Raw genomic sequence first — 16720 nt, 5'->3', positions numbered from 1 at the left:
CACGCAAGAGTGGCTTAATCCCAAACGCCCTCCTCATAAAAACTGCCACTATGGCCCAACCAATTGGCAAGACTAATCCGACTGCTGATTCTCAACCGGTTGATGAATGTCCGTTGCCAGCTTCCACAACCGTTTCGACATCACCACCAATGCTGGGCGACCAGCAAGTCGAACAGCACCCATCACCAGAAGCAGAAAGATTCACGTCAACAGACGCAGTATGTGATGCACCCCCAGATGCTGTATTTCAGCGGGAAAATAACTAATCGAGAAATCCCTATCCAGCAAGTCCTGTTCCAGCCAAAGCCCAAGCGGCCCGTTCATGAAATCGCTCCATTCCTCGGAGAGTTCGTCGACCCCGTCCATCCAGCGCTTCACCAAACCCCCGGTTTTGTTTCTCGGTGGCTTGAATCTGTGGGAGTTAATCCACCGAAACGCCCCAAGTCAGAGAGCTACCTCGATCGTGTGCCCGACCACTGTGAACTCAGGAAATTTGTGAGGTCGGCCCCCGACATGGATACAAAAACGTACAACAGCGGGTTCCTCGTGCCGCCATCCCCAGACCAAATGGACATTTGGTCACGGTCGTTCAAGGGGGCCGAGTATTCCAATTCCACCAAGGTGATAGGAGCTGTTCGGAATTCCAACTACCGCAGGAACAACCTAGCATTCAACGGCGTGAATATTCTCGCTCCATGCGACGAGTTTCCAGACCATATGATCCCTCACATCCAGCGACTGGGAGCCGACCGTCACTCGCCTGAGCTGCCGCCGGAAAAGGTCGAGGAGTATATGCAATGGCTGTCCGAGCTTGATGCATCGTGTAACGAGACGGACGTCGAGTCTTTTGTTGGGGATGCCCTGCTCCCCGAAAAAAGGGATCCTGCTTACGGAAGAGAAGCGGGCCTGCAACGTACCCGGTCCTCCTTGATGGCGGCTCACCTCGTGCCTCGTAACCATGGTATGGGTACGATTTATCGAATCTCTCAGCCAAAGCCCGATTATCTCTATGGGTACTCCTTCGGCAACGAGGCATTCACCATGGATCAACTACTGGCTCAAGAGCGCGTACATCCAACACACCCCAATTTCGGGATGGTTCAACCCAGTGTTGTATTTCCCTTTTTGGTCATTGAAGTCAAAGCTGACGGCGGGACGGGCGGGTCTCTTTGGGTTGCCTCGAACCAGGCAGCGGGGGCTGCCGCGGTGTCCCTCAATGCATCCGAGCAGTTGAACAAGAAGCTCCAGGAGTGTCAGAGCGGCTTCAGAGTCGACAACGTGTTCTACGCCATTACGGTGATCAACTATGCCGTCCAGCTGTACGTGGCGTGGAAGGAAGACGACTCGAAGTTCTCCATGCAGCGGGTTCGCATGTTCAGTCCCGACAACCCTAAACATTTCCGGGAGCTTCGCAAGGCAATTTGGAATATTCTCGACTGGGGAAAAGGCTCTCGTTTCAACCAAGTCCGAAACGCCCTGGATATCATCTGGGAAGACCACTGCAAGAAGACCTCGGCCCAGGCCAAGAGCCGCCCTCCGCCGTTCGAGGGTTCCGTCGGTAGTGTCGCCAAAAGGGCCAGATCCGTGTCATCCTGGGCGGGTGGTAAAACGAGAATCGGGAGTTCCTTGCGCAACGAAATTTCCCAGGTTTACGGAACCCCTAACACCGGTTCGTCAGGGGAAGCCTCTGTTCGGCTGCCCGTCGAGGCCTTGACCGAATCGTCAATGGGAACCCCAACTCCCAATGTTGACCAATCTCCGGCCCAAACCACAGCCCTAGACAGCTCCAACCCAGGATGGGGTTTATACCCAGCCCCAGCAATGCCACCGTCCCCGAGCCAGTCCGCCCAGCCGCTCCAGAACCCGTATCAACCGGTCCAACCCCCGTATGTTGCTGCAGGTGGACAATACTACTTTCCCAACACTCCGGATGGCGGATATTCTCAGTATGTCCCGGATGAGCAGGGTCAGGGGCAGGCACTGGCACTGTCACATGAGTCTGATAACAAGGACTGGCAACTCTGAGGCCTGATATGGTGAGTGAGCAGGATTTCCTGCAGCTCGTGGGAGCTATGAAGTAATGAACACGGGCAAACTGTGTGTTTTATTCTCTTTGTTGTGGCCTGTTTGGGTTTCTTTGTTCAATTATTTGGCTGTTTGTTTCTTTGCTTTTGCTTTGCTTGGGGAAGCATAGGGCGCCAGGAGGTTTTTGTTCAAACAGGTGTCTGGGGACATTAATCAATGGCGCTTGGGTTGTGGGTGGTGTTTTGGGGGTTACTTTCGGCCTCAATTTCATTATCTATCTAGGTGTAAGATACGAGGATTTTGGATACCACCGAGCGTTTAGAGTTCAAGTTTTGGAATTTCACTACATTACATACCCAATTATCTCTGCATTTGCAGCCTGTACCGATAATCTAAGCAATCTTACGGCCTGGGAGGTGCCGGGAAAGCCCACACACCTTGATCTGCAATCTCCCATCGAGCGACAAAAAAGGCCACGCCATCTAAACACGCAAATATCCAGAGAGGTGCCCTGATTGCGACATGACTTGTCACTTGGCCCGAATAGGTCATCAGTACGGTCCGCCATTTTTCCATTGTTCCTCTAGCCAGATCTGGTTCTCCAGCGGAGCCTTTCCGATATCCTCTCGGATATTTCACGGTCCTGTGCTTGACTCTGCCTCTTTGTCTGGTAGGATATCCATCCCATCTCGATCCAAACCCAGGTCACATAACAACGCACCTCCCCTTCCCACTGCTTCCCTGCTTAGCCTTGCTCAACGTGTCCTTCCCCTTCCCATTTCCCTTCCCCTCGCCCTGCCCCTCGCGATTCTCATTATACCCATCTTCCCCCCTCTGAGGAAGAGGCCATTCAGTTCTCAGTTGTTTGTCCCACCGACAGGTAGGGCATTCCCTAGTATCGCTGGTTTTTGGGATGTTATCCTGCCAGTAACAGCAGCCGTCACAGTCGGGGCCGTCGGTGTCGGGGCGCATGCGGTGGGGGCCGGTTTGGCACTCGCAGGCCAGTTTAATTATGTATTCGAAGTGGCACATTGTAATGTGGGAAGTATGTACTAGACCTGGGATTGTCAGTGCGGTTTGCGGTGGGGTGGGTAGCCGGGGAATGTACTTGGTAGTGGGCGGTGGTATTGGATTGTTGTTTGAGAGGTTGGCTGAGGCCCTGAGGGTGGTGATATCTACCCAGTTTATGTGTGACTGGCGGTTGAAACTGGCTTTAAGGCTTTGGGGTTGATACTGCAGTTTTGTTGGTTGCGATGGTAATAGGGAGAAAAATCGATGGGAGTGCCGGGAACGGCGAGATTTTATACTCGGGGTAAAAAGTGAGGCTGCTCATGATGTAGCATGTGCTTGTTACTACTCGGATGCTACTCGGATGCTTCTCGGATATTCTTCGAATGCGCAATGCCTGTGCGAAAGCGATATAATTAATTTGAACGTGACCAACCTCGCAGCGAGATATCACTACGGATTAAAACGGCCGCTGTGTGATTGTTGTTGCGTGATGGGTTCAGGTGTGGCAACTGGGTATCGGAACAATGGATAACTAATTACAGGCTTGGGAGTGTGGGGACATAAAGTACACTTTCGCAGAATGCACAGGTGATAGTATCATGAGTATAGAGACAATGGAAGTTGAGTGAGTGTGCTGATGAGATGATAAGTGAACTGCCAACTAACCCCAGATTTGTTGTATTGATGCAAGCAAAGCAGTGTTGGCTGGAATGCTTCAGTTCAGTAATAAGCTTTGAAGGGAAACCTGGTGGATTATCTGAGGCGGATGACCCCCACCAGGGGCCGAACAACCGATTTCGAGATCTGACTGTATGATCATAAATAGGTATGGTTGCTTTTGTTTTCTTGGTTTAGTCTTCGAGTCACATTCCCGTTAGTTACAAGATGTAAATAAGAAGGTTACTGATACTAGACTTGAGAAACGCCCGCATATCCGTCACAACAAAAAGGAACCGATGGTACTTGAAGTAGATAAATTACAATTCACCGCCAACTCCCTCCAGCTAAAATCTTACGATATTTCTACACCATAGTCCGCCCAACTACATCCTCAACCTCATCACCTACAAATTCTACCTCTGGAAAACGGCGTAACGGAAGTTGACTGTTGCTGATGAGGTAATAACCCAACCAACTCGCCCATATTTGTTGTCATGTTGAAGCAAAGCCCTGTTAGTTAGGTAGTGACACTGTTTGTTAAACAACGTTCAAACCGAACTGATTGTAAAAAGACGACGACAAAGAAATTGCTGAGGCAAATGACTCGGATGAGGGGCTAAACAAACGATCAAGATCTAACTAGTCATATGATGGTTTGTTAATTCGGTCTCTAAGTCACAGTGACATGACAAGATATACTTATATGTGATTACCCTTGAGATATCAGGAGCGAACTCAGAGTACACAACTTGCAATTCACATCAACTTACTCCCTATAAACTCCAAGATCCTACCATATCCCTATACAATAATACACTTGGTTGCATCCCAATCTCACAGCCCCCCATACTCCACATCCGGCCAATGGTCCGTCTCGAACCGTCCGGCATACAAGTTAAACCTAACCCTCCCCCCCACGGTAAACCTATACACCCACCGTCCCTCCGCCTGCCACTTATCCGTCGACATGCCATTCCACGCCACCGTCCAATTCTTGGCCGGCCGCCAATACCGCCGCCACCTCTCATTCGGCTCAATATTCCTCGGTGTCTGAATCACCACCTCCCTGAGTCTCGGCCAGCCATTATACGGCAATTGCTCAATAAACTCTGCCAAATCCCACATCAACCTATCCTCCAACAACACATTAAACAACGACACCGTCTCCAAATTCCCCAACCCATCCAGCATCCTCGCTATCGTAATCCTGCTCTCTCCGCCATTCCCATTACCCCCATTCTCAGCATCAGACACCCACCCAAAAGCATTATAATCCAAACTCACCGCCCTCAACCCCGGTCCCACCTCTGCCAACGACCGCCTATACTCCCCCAAAAACCCAAACTCCCCCGCCGGCACCGGCCGCGCAGGGTACGGCCGGACTTTGAGATGGGAGTTCTCGCCGTCGTCGCTGTGGATGGACGAGACCAGGCTGGAGAGGGTGGAGATGGAGTGCAGCGAGCCGGAGTCGGAGTCGGAGTCGATGATCATGCCGTCGTCGTCGGGGTGCACCGGGTTGCCGTCGATGTCGAGCATTTCGTCGTCGTCGTCGTCGTCGTCGTCGTCGTCGTTGGCATCCGCGTCCGCGTTGTTGTTGCCGTCGCGACGGGGGTAGTAAGGGTTTTCCGGGGCTGGGATGGGGGCTGGCGGTAACCAGGTGTGGATGGTGAGTTTCTCGAGGGTGTCGCGGCATGCGGCGCGGTCGAGGCATTCGAGGATTTGGGCTGGGGAGACAGGCATGAAGGTGTCGCGGAGGGTGGAGTAGACGTCGTGGGTGATCATGACGCGTCGGAGGAGGACACAATCGCGCAGGAGGACGCGGAGGGCTTTGTAGGAGAGGTGGCCGCGTTTGAGGTAGAGGGTTTTGAGGTTGGGCAGGCGGGCGGTGAGGGTTTCGCCGTTGCGGGGGAGGAGGACGTTGAGGCGTTCGAGTGCTGGGAGGCGGTGCAGGAGGCCGTTGAAGAGTTGGAGACGCACGCCGACGTCGGTTTCGCCGAGGCGGTCGTCGGGGATGATGTTGAGGCCGCGCATGTGGAGGAGGTTGACGGGGGGTTCGGGGGCGCCTGGTTTGGTGAGGAAGGACGTGCTCAGCCATTTCTCGCTGGTGATGATGAAGAGCGAGGTGAGGTTGGGGAGGGACATGACAAGCGCCATGAGAACGATCGTGGCGGAGATTCGGCCGTGATCGAGGACGTGCACCTTGAACATGCGGCGGACGATGTCGCGCACCATGGTGACGAGGTCGTCGGGGACGGAGTCCATGGCGTTGATGGGGCCTGGCGGGCCGATCTTTAGGTGTAGGACCAGCCTGGCGAGCTCCGGGGTCGAGCGGGCTGTGCGGAGGAGCCTGGATGAGGCCCTGAGGCAATCGGTGATGAGGAATTCGTGCGGGCATGTTTCGTCGTAGGTAGGGAGGAGATCGGCCTCGTTGTATATGACCCTGGCTGTGATGGCGCGCAGGGCGGGAGCGGTTTGGCACAGGGTGGACACGCTGGGGCGGCTGAAGAGCGAGCGGCTCCTGTCCATGTTGTCCAGCTCCTGGGCGATGAGCAAGATGATGTTTTGGGGCAACCCCATAAACGGGCTGCGCCCGGGGGGGAATGGGATGCCATGGGAATCGATGGGCTTGCTCGGATCGGGCTGCGACATGTTGACGGCTGATCGATATCTGGGGGGTTGTAGACCTAGATTTGAATCTCGAGGTGCTTCTGGAGGTGCTTCTCAAGGTGGCTCTCGAGGGTGTTATGACTCTGCAAAGGGTATCGCCAGAGTCACTTACGTGGAACAGGATTGTTGCCATGGTAGTTATATTCCAGGCACGAGGTAATAAACACTGCTCAAACTTACAAAGATGGCCCTCGGGATAATGGAGGACTCGAGCCTTTCATCCCATTAGTAGACCTAGTACACTTGCTTTGTTCACCTCTCGATTCCCAATTTGGCTACAAAGCGTTATTTACTAGAATGAACAGCACCTCTGTTCGAGTCCAGAACACAATGCCATTTTGTCTCTCAGTCAATTGTCAGTGTAGGAGAGGGGGTCAAAGACTGGGCTGGAAATAGATGAGCCTTGTGTGTCATTTTTGGGTGTATTAGGACGTGCCAGACGACTACGGAGACAACTCAGAGTTGGCAATGAACATCAATTAATCGTCCGTCACTGAGAAGTGATCTGTTACGAAAGGCAAGTCGTCTTAATCATGGAAAGGCTAACTATCGTAACAGCATTACACGACGAGATGTGAAGGCCGGGCTAATGCGATGTTTTCTCTGACAAGTGGTATAGTTTCTCGGGATCCAATACGGGGATAACAATCTGTTAATTACTCGTCACAATCACCATTGCGATCATTATCCGAGAAAGAAACAAAGCACGGTCAAAACATAGTCAACCCCAGCTTTGTGTATAATTACCACAAACTACTTTGTCCTCGTAGACCCACTTAACCCCTTGACCCCTTAAACACAACAATGAGACCCGTATTCCTTACTTCCTTTCACCGCACCCTTCACCACAGTGACCACATTCTCACCACACCCGCTTCCACCTCACTTTCATATCCCGGTCCGGCGGAACCGAAGCAGCCCCGCTCCATCGCACATCATTCTGCGGTCCCCTGTCCGAAGGCGATCCATCTTTGTGTGTCCAGCCCACAAACTCGATGTCAAACCTCGAGACAAGAATGCTAAACGTCAGGATAATCTCTTGCTTGGCGAAAAAGCGGCCGGGGCACATCGATGGTCCACCCCCTGTTTCTGTTAGCACGTCCAATCCTTATCAAGCTCCCTCCTCGTATTTAGAGGATATAGACATACCATAAGGATACCAATCACTAGCCCGTCCCGTCATCGAAAACTGCGGCACCTTCTCCGTCCTCCCATCCTCCCCAACTCTCTCCACATACTTAACATGTCTTTCCGCCCAAAACTCCCCCGCCGGATGGCCCTCGGCGCCCCAAATCCCCTCGTCCAAATGCGACACCTCTGTCGGTGCCTGGATCAACGAGCCCTTTTCTAGTTCGTGTCCGCCGACTTGGATGGGTTCCATGACTTCCCGCGTGATGTTCATGGAGACGTGTAAGCGCATGGCTTCGACGTAGATGGATTGGAGGAGCGGGGAGGCGAGGAGTTTTTGGATGTCGATGTGGCGGGTGGAGGTAACAGGGTCCGTGACGATGGCTTTGGCGACTTCGGACCGGACGGTTTGGAACAGGGTGGGGGAACGGAGGATTTCGATGAGGCACCAGCCTACTACGGGGGTGGTGTTAGCGTTGGAGCTGGGGTAGTTAGCATCTGACCACCATAAGAAAGAAAAAAAAAAACAGGACAAGGCAGAAGCAAAGAAACGGGAAAAAATACCCAAAAATATACATAACCGCCAACGTCCCCGCCAAACTCCCCACTTCCCACCCCTCCCTCTTCAACCACCTCAAACTCTCCCTCGTGACACTCGCCCCCCAAACCTCCTCCCAGTCTTTTTTGCTTTCCTCCCCCTCCCAATCAAACCCCTCCCACTCCCGCTCCACATGTCTCCGACACGCCGCCAGCAACGCATCCCTCTTCCGCCAGATAGATCTATTCATCCATTTCGGAAGTCCCCAGACTAACTTGGCAGCGCCCTCGTCCATTTCCCAGAGTAAGTTCGGGAGGTCGGGCTCGGTTTGCAGGATGCGTGTGCCGGCTAGGGTGCCGGTTGCTGCGGAGGTCGTGTCAGACAGTAAGAGGTCGTTGTAGACGAGGGCGGTTATCCATTCGCTTTCGCCGGTGTCGGTGGTAAGGGGGAAGCGTTTGGCCAAACGGTCTTCGAAGAGAGACTGGAAACGAAGGGCTAGGGCATCGGTTTTGTGGGCTTGGACTAGGTGTTCATGCACGATAACATGCATCGGGTAAAAGTACCGGTCCAAACCACTACCATCATCCCCTTCTTTGGTGGCTCCTGCAGGCGTGCGCATCCGCCCTGTCTTGTCGGCTTTGATACGATTCATATCCTTCTCAGGAAACCCCGCTACATGCTCATACACGAGACACAAAAACTTATCCGGGCTGATGGCCGGTGAGGTACGGAACAGGGCCTGGATATTCCGCGCGGTGGTGAGCATGTAGATTTTTTCGGGGCCGAGGCGGAACTGGAAGATCGGGGTTTGGGCGGTGAGGTGGGTGCGGCAGCGGGCGAGGAAGGTAGTCATGTCGGTCATGTATTGGTAGGTGTTAGAGAGGATGGGGATGGTTTCGGGCAGGTGGGGGATGGTGCTTTTTTTGGCGGGATAGAAAACGGAGGTGAGGAGGCGGACGGTGAGGAGGGCTCCGACGAGGGCCACTGGGAGTGGGTGGTCGAGCACCCATTGGGTGACGGCTGTTTGGGACGCCATTTTGGTGGCGATGACTGTTGAGGTTCTCAACTCCTCAGAAGGAAGAGAACGGATGCGGGTTCGTGGAAGCGAACTTGGGGGCCACCCGGTATTTTATTTTACCACGTAAATAAGGTCCTGGAACTCAACACCAAGGTAGCAATCGAACCCCACCACCGGCAGAGGACCGGAGATGCAGAATCTAATCGAGCGACACCCATGTCGTCACATTGTCCACGTCAAGCTGAACGCCCAGTCTGCAGCCCAGAAATGCGGAGTTGTCTTGGTTGTGATGCTGCGCTAGGCGTGCCGGGTTCAGTGTGCCGTGTTCGGATAAGGAATAAAACCGCTGCATGGACCGTTTGCCGGGTTCTTTGAGGTAACACAAACTAATGTTTTTATGGACCAAGGTCGATCACTTTTCGGGGTGTCGGATGGATTTGAGTGATGCTGACTTTGTCAAGTCACTTGACGGACATTTCGAAGTCCGGTCTGGGAATTGACATCGAGGAAGGGGCTTACTTTGCGAAGTTTGCATCGGTTGATGTTCTGGGTTCACCACACTGTTAGCTTTGCAAACGGGAGCTGAAATACTCAATCTAGCCAGCTGCATAAGGTCGCGCATGACAGGACGTTTCATTAACCTTATCACAGTTACCTAGCTAACCTGATTCACCCAAGGAGTTTAGGTATTGCCCCACATTGAACGTGTTGAACTCGTCGCTGCATTCTTCATCTATTCCTCTTCCAAAAATCGGACTATTCTCACATATGTTCAAGGTTAGGGACCTACCTACTTTCCAGCTAATGGTGAGTCTACCCGACGCTGCGATTAAGAAGGTTGAGTTTGGGGATGATGGATCGTTTGAGGTCGGATGAACGTCGTGCTTGGCACATCAACAGTTATTCGCGCCGAAACCGCTTCCCTTGGAGGGTATTGGGCGTGCGCACATGGTCGAGGTGTGACAGTGGAGTGGTGATACCGGGGATTTAATTGGGCGATATTCCCGAACCGTCGCATGTGGCGAACCACTCTTGCGGGGCCGACCAACCGAGTGATGATGGTGGTGGTGGTGGTGGTGGTTTCCGGAGCGGAACTTAGAATTTGGATGGGGTGGACGGTCGACGTATTCTCGAAGGCATCGCATCCGCCATCAAACGAAAACAGGGGTTGCGTGAAATCGGTGACGTCCCATTCAAAGTGTAAATTGATAGTTGTAAGAAGTAATTAATCCTGGATAATTACGGAAAATAAAACTGAGCAGGCGAAGGATGATTGCGTCTTACTCTTAGGATACGAGAGTTTGTGAAGCCAGTAAAATCTAGTTGTCCAGAGTTGAGAAGTGTTGTAGGCTTTAAAATGGAGGGCCCGAAGGGTCTCAGTCCCTTCTGGGATCGAGTTAATTAAACGAAGGCGGAAAGGGCGACCTGCGAGCACGGAATCTGCGGTGCAATGTAATGAATCCCCCAAAACCCGTTCACATTAATGTAACTTACGTCTAACACTGTCTCGAATTTTAGTAGGACCGAGTTGTCTGACGCTCTCATTTCTCCCCCATTAATTACCTAGGTACCTACCTATCAAAATGTTCCTTTACTAGAACGTAGCCACTTATTTCGGCAGTCCTGCAATCCAATTCCCAACTGGGAGGGCGTGATGGTGTTGGTAAGGAAGAAGGCGGAAGCTACATTAATTACCTATTGTTAACGTTAAGCTTGATTCGAGACTTTACATGAGGATCATGCCATGTCATGACGACCTCATAATACATCCGAGACGGATCCAAAAGGAGATCTCTCAGTACCTACACAAATTCAGAAAACGTAGATACATAACTACCAGTATCGGGGGCCGGAAAATGGGTCTGGGGGGATCATGGTTTACTGCCATTAGTGTCTGCTGTTAATTTAATATTTCTCAGCATTAATTCGTAGTTACTCCTTTTTGTTGGCAGTAATTAATTAAAACGACAGTTCTCTAGGGTCAAGCTGCGTTTCACGTTGCACCAACAAACACCACGCGGCCATTGCCTATGCCTTCCACTATTAAACTCTTCAAAATAGATTTAGTTATCAACCATCCATCCACCCTCGCCCTCAGCCTGTTAATTAACCTTTAACCCGCTAACACAGAACTACTCCGGCCTCCACCCGGCCCCATTTCTCCGATTCCACTGATGGCGATCCCCCTTCACCCGTCTCTTCTCCTCCCACAACTTCCCACTCAACTCCTTATACACAAACGCATTCTGCCCATCATACCGTATCCCATGATCCGAATCCGTAAAAAACGTCACATCCAACTTCTCCGGCCCAACCCCCCCACCCATCAACAAATCCCCCAACGCCGCCGAGTTCTGAAAATGCACATTATCATCCCCCGTGCCATGCTGCACCAGGAACTGGCCCCTCAATCTCTTAAACCCCTCCACCTTCCTCACCGCCGACCGGTTATACCCGTCAGGGTTAATCTCGGGTGTCTTCATGTACCGTTCAGTGTACATACTATCATAGAACCGCCAATCCGACACGGGCGCCGTGGCCAATCCAAAAGCAATCACATCATCAGCGCCAGCCTCGACCACTTTGGCGGTTAAATACCCCCCGTAACTCCACCCCCAAATGCCCATCTTATCCCGCGCTACCCACTCCGGATGCGCATCAGCCAACCACTTAGCAGCCCAGATCTGGTCCTGCGCCTCCAACTCGCCCAAATTCCCCGCGACAGTAGACCGAAACGCCCGGCCCCGGAACCCAGTGCCGCGGTTGTCGACTGTGAGCGTGATGTACTCCAATTGGGGGTCGGAAGCGATATAAGCGTTCCAGTCGAGGCCCTGGAAGGATTTGCTGACTTCTTGAGCGCCCGGTCCGCCGTAGGGGGTTAGGAGGACGGGGTAAGGTTGGTGAGGATGGGGGGTGAAAGAGGCTGGGAGGCGGAGCATGGCGGAGAGGTTGTAGCCTGAGGGGTGGGGGAGGTCGAGGTAGGTTATGCGGGGGAGACGGTAGGATTGGAGGGTGCTGTGGAGGTCGGCGTTGGATGTGATTGTGCGGATTAGTTGGGGTTTGCCTGGCTTTGCCTTGGAAGGCGACGCAGAAGAGATGGAGTAGAGTTCTTGGTAGGGTACGTCCGGGCCAGAGTAGGTGAGGATGTAGTAACCTCCCGCAGCGGAGAAGGAAGCGGACCAGACGGCTGGGACGGTTGGGTCGACGAGAGGGGTCTTGATGCCGGTGGTGTAGGAGACCGAGTAAAGGTGGCGTTCGGTTGGGTGGTGCTCGGTGGAGGTGTAGTAGACCAGACCGCGGGTGGTGTCGACTTTGAGAATGGACGCGACTTCCCAGGGCCCGGAGGTGAGGGTGATGTTGGAGCCGTCGGTGAGGGAGAAGAGGTATAGGTGGTTCCACCCGGACGCGTCGGAGAGGTCGAGGTAGTACCGGGTGGTGTCGGTGCCCTTGCCTTTTTCTTTCCCCTTTCCGTTGCCGTTGCCGTTGGATTTTTGCTCGACCGGGCCAATGTAGGTAATCGCCAAGTTGTTGTCCAGCCAGCCATCTGACCCATCCCGCTGCCGAGAAACAGTCGACTTCTGCGTCTGCGCGTCGACCACGATCAGCTTCTCCTGATCCTGCACGCGGTTAAACGCCCTGTAAATCAACTTATCATGTTCCTCCGTCACCCACGCGACCTCCCCAATAACCAAATCATCCTCGGGCCACGCATCCACCACCACCGGCTTCACCTCCCTGCCCTTGACATCCAACAAATTCAACCCCACAGTCGGGTTCTTAGTCCCAACCTTGGGATACCGCAGCGGCAGTTCCCTCGGATACGACGGCGCCACCTTCTGGTTGGCCATATAATACGGAATCGTAAATGTCTCGACCCCCGTCTCATTAAACGTCAAAAACGCAATGTACGCCCCGTCCGGCGAGTACCACAGCACGTTGTTACTCCCGAATATCTCCTCCTCGTACACCCAGTCGGGGACAGCGTTGAACAAATCCGGTCCTCCGTTCTCCGTGATCCGCGTGATGTTCCCACTCTCCTCCCAAATAAACAGATCATTCCCCCTCACGAACGCAATCTCCCCGGCCGACACGGGATTCCACACCGCGTACTGAATATCCCCCTCCGACCCCTCCACCAACGGCTTCGTCTCCCCCGTCGCGACGTCCTGGACAAGATAATCCGCAAAATACGAATGCCGGTACTGTTTCGTGTAATTCACAGCCCACAACACCTTGGAATAGTCCCCAGAGATTTGATAATCCCAGTAATCGGCGGGGATCTTGTCAGCCGACAAAAAGGTGGTCTGGTTGCCGGTGACGACATTTTCGAACACGAAGGAACCGTCGGAGGCGGTGGTGATGAAATCACCGTCTTGGTTGGAGTCCGAGGAGCCTGCGATCCAAGTGACGGAGGTGGAGGAGGGGCTGAGGGAGCCTGGGTTGGCGGTGGTGATGTTGTAGTTGAGGAGGGTGGTGCCGTTGCCGGTGGGTTGGTGGGGGAAGCGAGGGGGGTCGATTGCTGAGACGGAGATTGTTGCTGCTGCTACAGCGAGGAGGTTGGTGAATTGGCGCATTTTGGAGGTGTTGTTCGACTTCGATTTGAGTCGAACTTGACACACGCAAGCACTCAATTGGAGTTGGTTAGGGGAGAAACAACCAAGGAGAGAAAAAAAGGAAAAAGAAAACACAAACAAAGGGAAATGGCAAACTTATCCGCCGATCTTGTCCGGTTCCCTCATCTAACGCCAGACGGGAAGCCCGGTTATTCAATCCACGCATGGCAGGTCAAAAACATGGCAGGCTGGGCAGTGATACGATGCAGCCGAATGCGGAAGGTCAAGATGCGAGCGGGGATTGCCAAGAGATGTTCCAAATGATACCAGTTGGGGTTCCAGATGGGATCCCGGGTTTTTGGGCACGCCATTTGTATTGTTAATGTCATTTAGTCTAAAAAGAGAAGACGGGAGGTTGAGAGGTGAAATTGAGGGAAAAGGAAATGAGTTGTGATGGTTGAACAAGACAACTCCCTATGTAAGTCTAGTATGTGTATTTACACCGTGTATGAAATGAACCCCGTAACAAACCACGACAGTCTTGTAAGATAAATCCAAAACCTCGAACAGAAAGCCTCATCTTACGAACTCTGACTTTTAACGTTGGGTTTACAAACCCCATTTGTCGAGGAACTGCATAATAACATCATAACCCGCCGTGGCGTTGGTAGCCACAGTCAGGGCATGACCGGTGTTGGGCTGCAGGTAACTCTCCTTGTGCGACACGTGCGGGAACAGGCCCGAGGCGATCTCTTCGTCGTAGGTTCCGCGGCAGTCGCCGATGCAGATGAAGTTGTCGAACTCGCCGTTGAAAAACTGTACCGCCGGTCAGTCACTGGGCAAAGAAGAAGGGGTAAAGAGAACAAAAGATATACCTGAACAGGCCCCGTATATTTTTCCACCGGCGCCAATGGATTCAACGCCTCCGAAGCATACTCCCCCACCGACTCCGGCTCCTTCGTCCGCTGAATATACTTCAACATCTCCTCTCCCTCAAACGCCCCCTTCCTCAAAAACAGCTTCTGCAGCACACTATTCGTGCCCAGGACAAAGTACCCCGACTTATACCCCCCAAACCGCACCGGGTCGTGTTCCGCTGCGAACTCGTGGTCGTAGTGCAATACGTCGATGAGAGGGAGTTTGGTGGGGAGAAGACCGGTGAGGATGACGCCGTCGGCGAGGTCGTTGCCGTGCGAGGCGAGGCCGAGCGCGAGGAGGTAGGCGCCGAAGGAGTGGCCGATTTGAACTATTTTGGTCGGGGTGAAGTCGGTGGGGATGGTGGCCATTTTGTCCGAGCCCTTGCCTTTGCCCTTGCCGTTGCCATTGGCAGAAGCAATCTTGGAGGTGCTGAGAAGCTTGCCGTCGCGGGCGAGCTTGGTCAGGCCCGCGAGGACCTCGACTTCGGTCGGGATCTGGACCACGTCGTAGGCGTCCGGCTTGGCGGATCCGCCGGTGCCGAGACGGTCGTAGGTCAGGATGGAGTAGCCTTGCGCGATGGCGGCGTCGACGTAGGAGTACTTGGCGCGGTTGAAGTCGACGTCCCAGTAGCTGTGCGTGTCAGCATTCTTTTCCTTGGGGTGAGAACAACACAAGATGGGATTGGATGATATGGAAAGAAAAGGAATACTCACGCCTTCCCAAACCCCAATCCTGGCGTCGCAATCTGCAAAATCCCCGCCTTCGGCCCCTGGGCAGTCGGCACGCACAACTGCGCACTAATCACAAACTTGTCATTCACCAACACCTTGGGCAGATCGGCTGCCACAGGTGCCTGGTGCGACCAAGACGTCACGTTGATCGTCCAGTCGATCGCGTCGATGCTGCTGTCGACGGGCGGCTGCGTGTAGTGGTAGTTGGTGGCGACCACGGGGACCGGCACCTCGAGCTGTACGCAAGTTTTGGTGTTGGTTGTTGAGATGGTGCTGGGGGCGGCCGTGGCGAGGTGCGCAAGGGCGAGAGCGCTGAGGGAGAACCCGGAAAGGCGGGAGTGGGCGTTGGCCATGGTGGTTGTTTTTTGTTTGGGACTTTAGGTGAATTGATGAGGTTGTTGGTGATGGCGGATGATGGTGGCGGGTTATGTCCTCGAATGTCGAGGTGAGACTGATGTTTTATAGCCATCATTCCCTTCTCTGCGTGACAAAATCAAAACACAGCCACGGCCAGCGTATTCGCGACTCGCCCTCAATAGTTCTCATGATCACTGTCTCGTGGTGTTGAGGCGTGGACGTTTTGTGCGATGGGCGTAATACGCATTTGTGGGGAATCAAGGAGCAATTTTATACGCGTTGGATGTTGTCTAGCCTTCCACATGCTGACATTGTCAGCCTTACATTGTTGACATGACCGTTGTATTTCCAATATTCCAAATACTTGAGAGTCGCAACTGAATATTGGGCATTTGGAAAGGAGCGGTTGTGGGTCGAGTCTTGCGAATACGTATGGCAGGGTCTTGGGACAACGAAAAGTTATAGCATTCCCGTCGCTCCTTCTCGACACTGACGGTGATACAGACCGGACATCGGTAACACAGCATGCTCGGCTCGGCTTCTCACGGCCCACTTGTCCTCACTTCCTCAAAAATGCCGGAAGTCTCGACCACCTGCCAAACTGACATCCCGCTTCTCAAACCAACCCACAACGCGGAATTCCCCGTTCCATTCTTGCTCCCCATAACCATCGGTCTCCAAACCGATCATCCCAACCCACAACCCCAACCACTGACGACACAACCTCACAACCCCGACAGACTCAACAACCCGCCGGTAATCACCTCGGCCCTCCTCACAAACCAAGAAACCACCCAAACCGCAGATCCCTACCCCATCAGGAAATCTTCGGGGTAACAGACCCACGCGGGGGTGCGGGGAAGTGGGGTATTCCGAGGTTGCTTGTTCCCTGTATTGCTTGTGGAATGCGGGGGAGGGGCCAACAATCCAGCACTAACACAGGGTTATGAGCCGTTTGGGGAGGGAAAGGGGTAGATTGGGGCGAACTTATGGGGTTTGAAGTGCGGAAATCGATTGTCTGGACCCGTTAGACCGTTGGATGTTGCGGTTAGAGATTCGCGAGAGATGGAGATGGGGATCGGGGGTTGATTGACTCGGTCGTCATGTCTCGGTT

At 53.3% G+C, this 16720-nt stretch overlaps 5 protein-coding genes across 5 annotated transcripts; 1 reads left to right on the top strand and 4 right to left on the bottom strand.

Annotated features, from left to right (window-relative positions):
* Positions 1 to 237: 237 nt before the first annotated feature.
* On the top strand, positions 238 to 2025 carry C8A04DRAFT_14509 (uncharacterized protein; the record flags this gene model as incomplete). Its single annotated transcript, XM_062778128.1, has 1 exon — positions 238 to 2025. One exon carries the CDS (start codon positions 238 to 240, stop codon positions 2023 to 2025), a length of 1788 nt encoding a protein of 595 aa, XP_062634308.1.
* A 2505-nt stretch (positions 2026 to 4530) lies between these two features.
* C8A04DRAFT_31482 (uncharacterized protein) lies at positions 4531 to 6345 on the bottom strand (the record flags this gene model as incomplete). Its single annotated transcript, XM_062781769.1, has 1 exon — positions 4531 to 6345. One exon carries the CDS (start codon positions 6343 to 6345, stop codon positions 4531 to 4533), a length of 1815 nt encoding a protein of 604 aa, XP_062634307.1.
* Positions 6346 to 7225: 880 nt separating this feature from the next.
* On the bottom strand, positions 7226 to 9065 carry C8A04DRAFT_39472 (putative cytochrome P450 E-class, group IV; the record flags this gene model as incomplete). The annotated part of the gene is made up of 3 exons (XM_062784603.1): positions 7226 to 7446; positions 7513 to 7973; positions 8056 to 9065. 3 exons carry the CDS (start codon positions 9063 to 9065, stop codon positions 7226 to 7228), a joined length of 1692 nt encoding a protein of 563 aa, XP_062634306.1.
* Positions 9066 to 11179: 2114 nt separating this feature from the next.
* On the bottom strand, positions 11180 to 13621 carry C8A04DRAFT_39471 (putative dipeptidyl peptidase 4; the record flags this gene model as incomplete). Its single annotated transcript, XM_062784602.1, has 1 exon — positions 11180 to 13621. One exon carries the CDS (start codon positions 13619 to 13621, stop codon positions 11180 to 11182), a length of 2442 nt encoding a protein of 813 aa, XP_062634305.1.
* A 588-nt stretch (positions 13622 to 14209) lies between these two features.
* On the bottom strand, positions 14210 to 15602 carry C8A04DRAFT_39470 (uncharacterized protein; the record flags this gene model as incomplete). The annotated part of the gene is made up of 3 exons (XM_062784601.1): positions 14210 to 14416; positions 14476 to 15148; positions 15232 to 15602. 3 exons carry the CDS (start codon positions 15600 to 15602, stop codon positions 14210 to 14212), a joined length of 1251 nt encoding a protein of 416 aa, XP_062634304.1.
* Positions 15603 to 16720: the final 1118 nt, after the last annotated feature.

Source organism: Dichotomopilus funicola (genome assembly GCF_033296635.1).
Source record: "Dichotomopilus funicola strain CBS 141.50 unplaced genomic scaffold C8A04scaffold_67, whole genome shotgun sequence".
Lineage (NCBI taxonomy): Eukaryota > Fungi > Ascomycota > Sordariomycetes > Sordariales > Chaetomiaceae > Dichotomopilus > Dichotomopilus funicola.
Note: the sequence above shows the minus strand (reverse complement) of the source record. Positions and strands in the feature narration are given on the sequence as shown.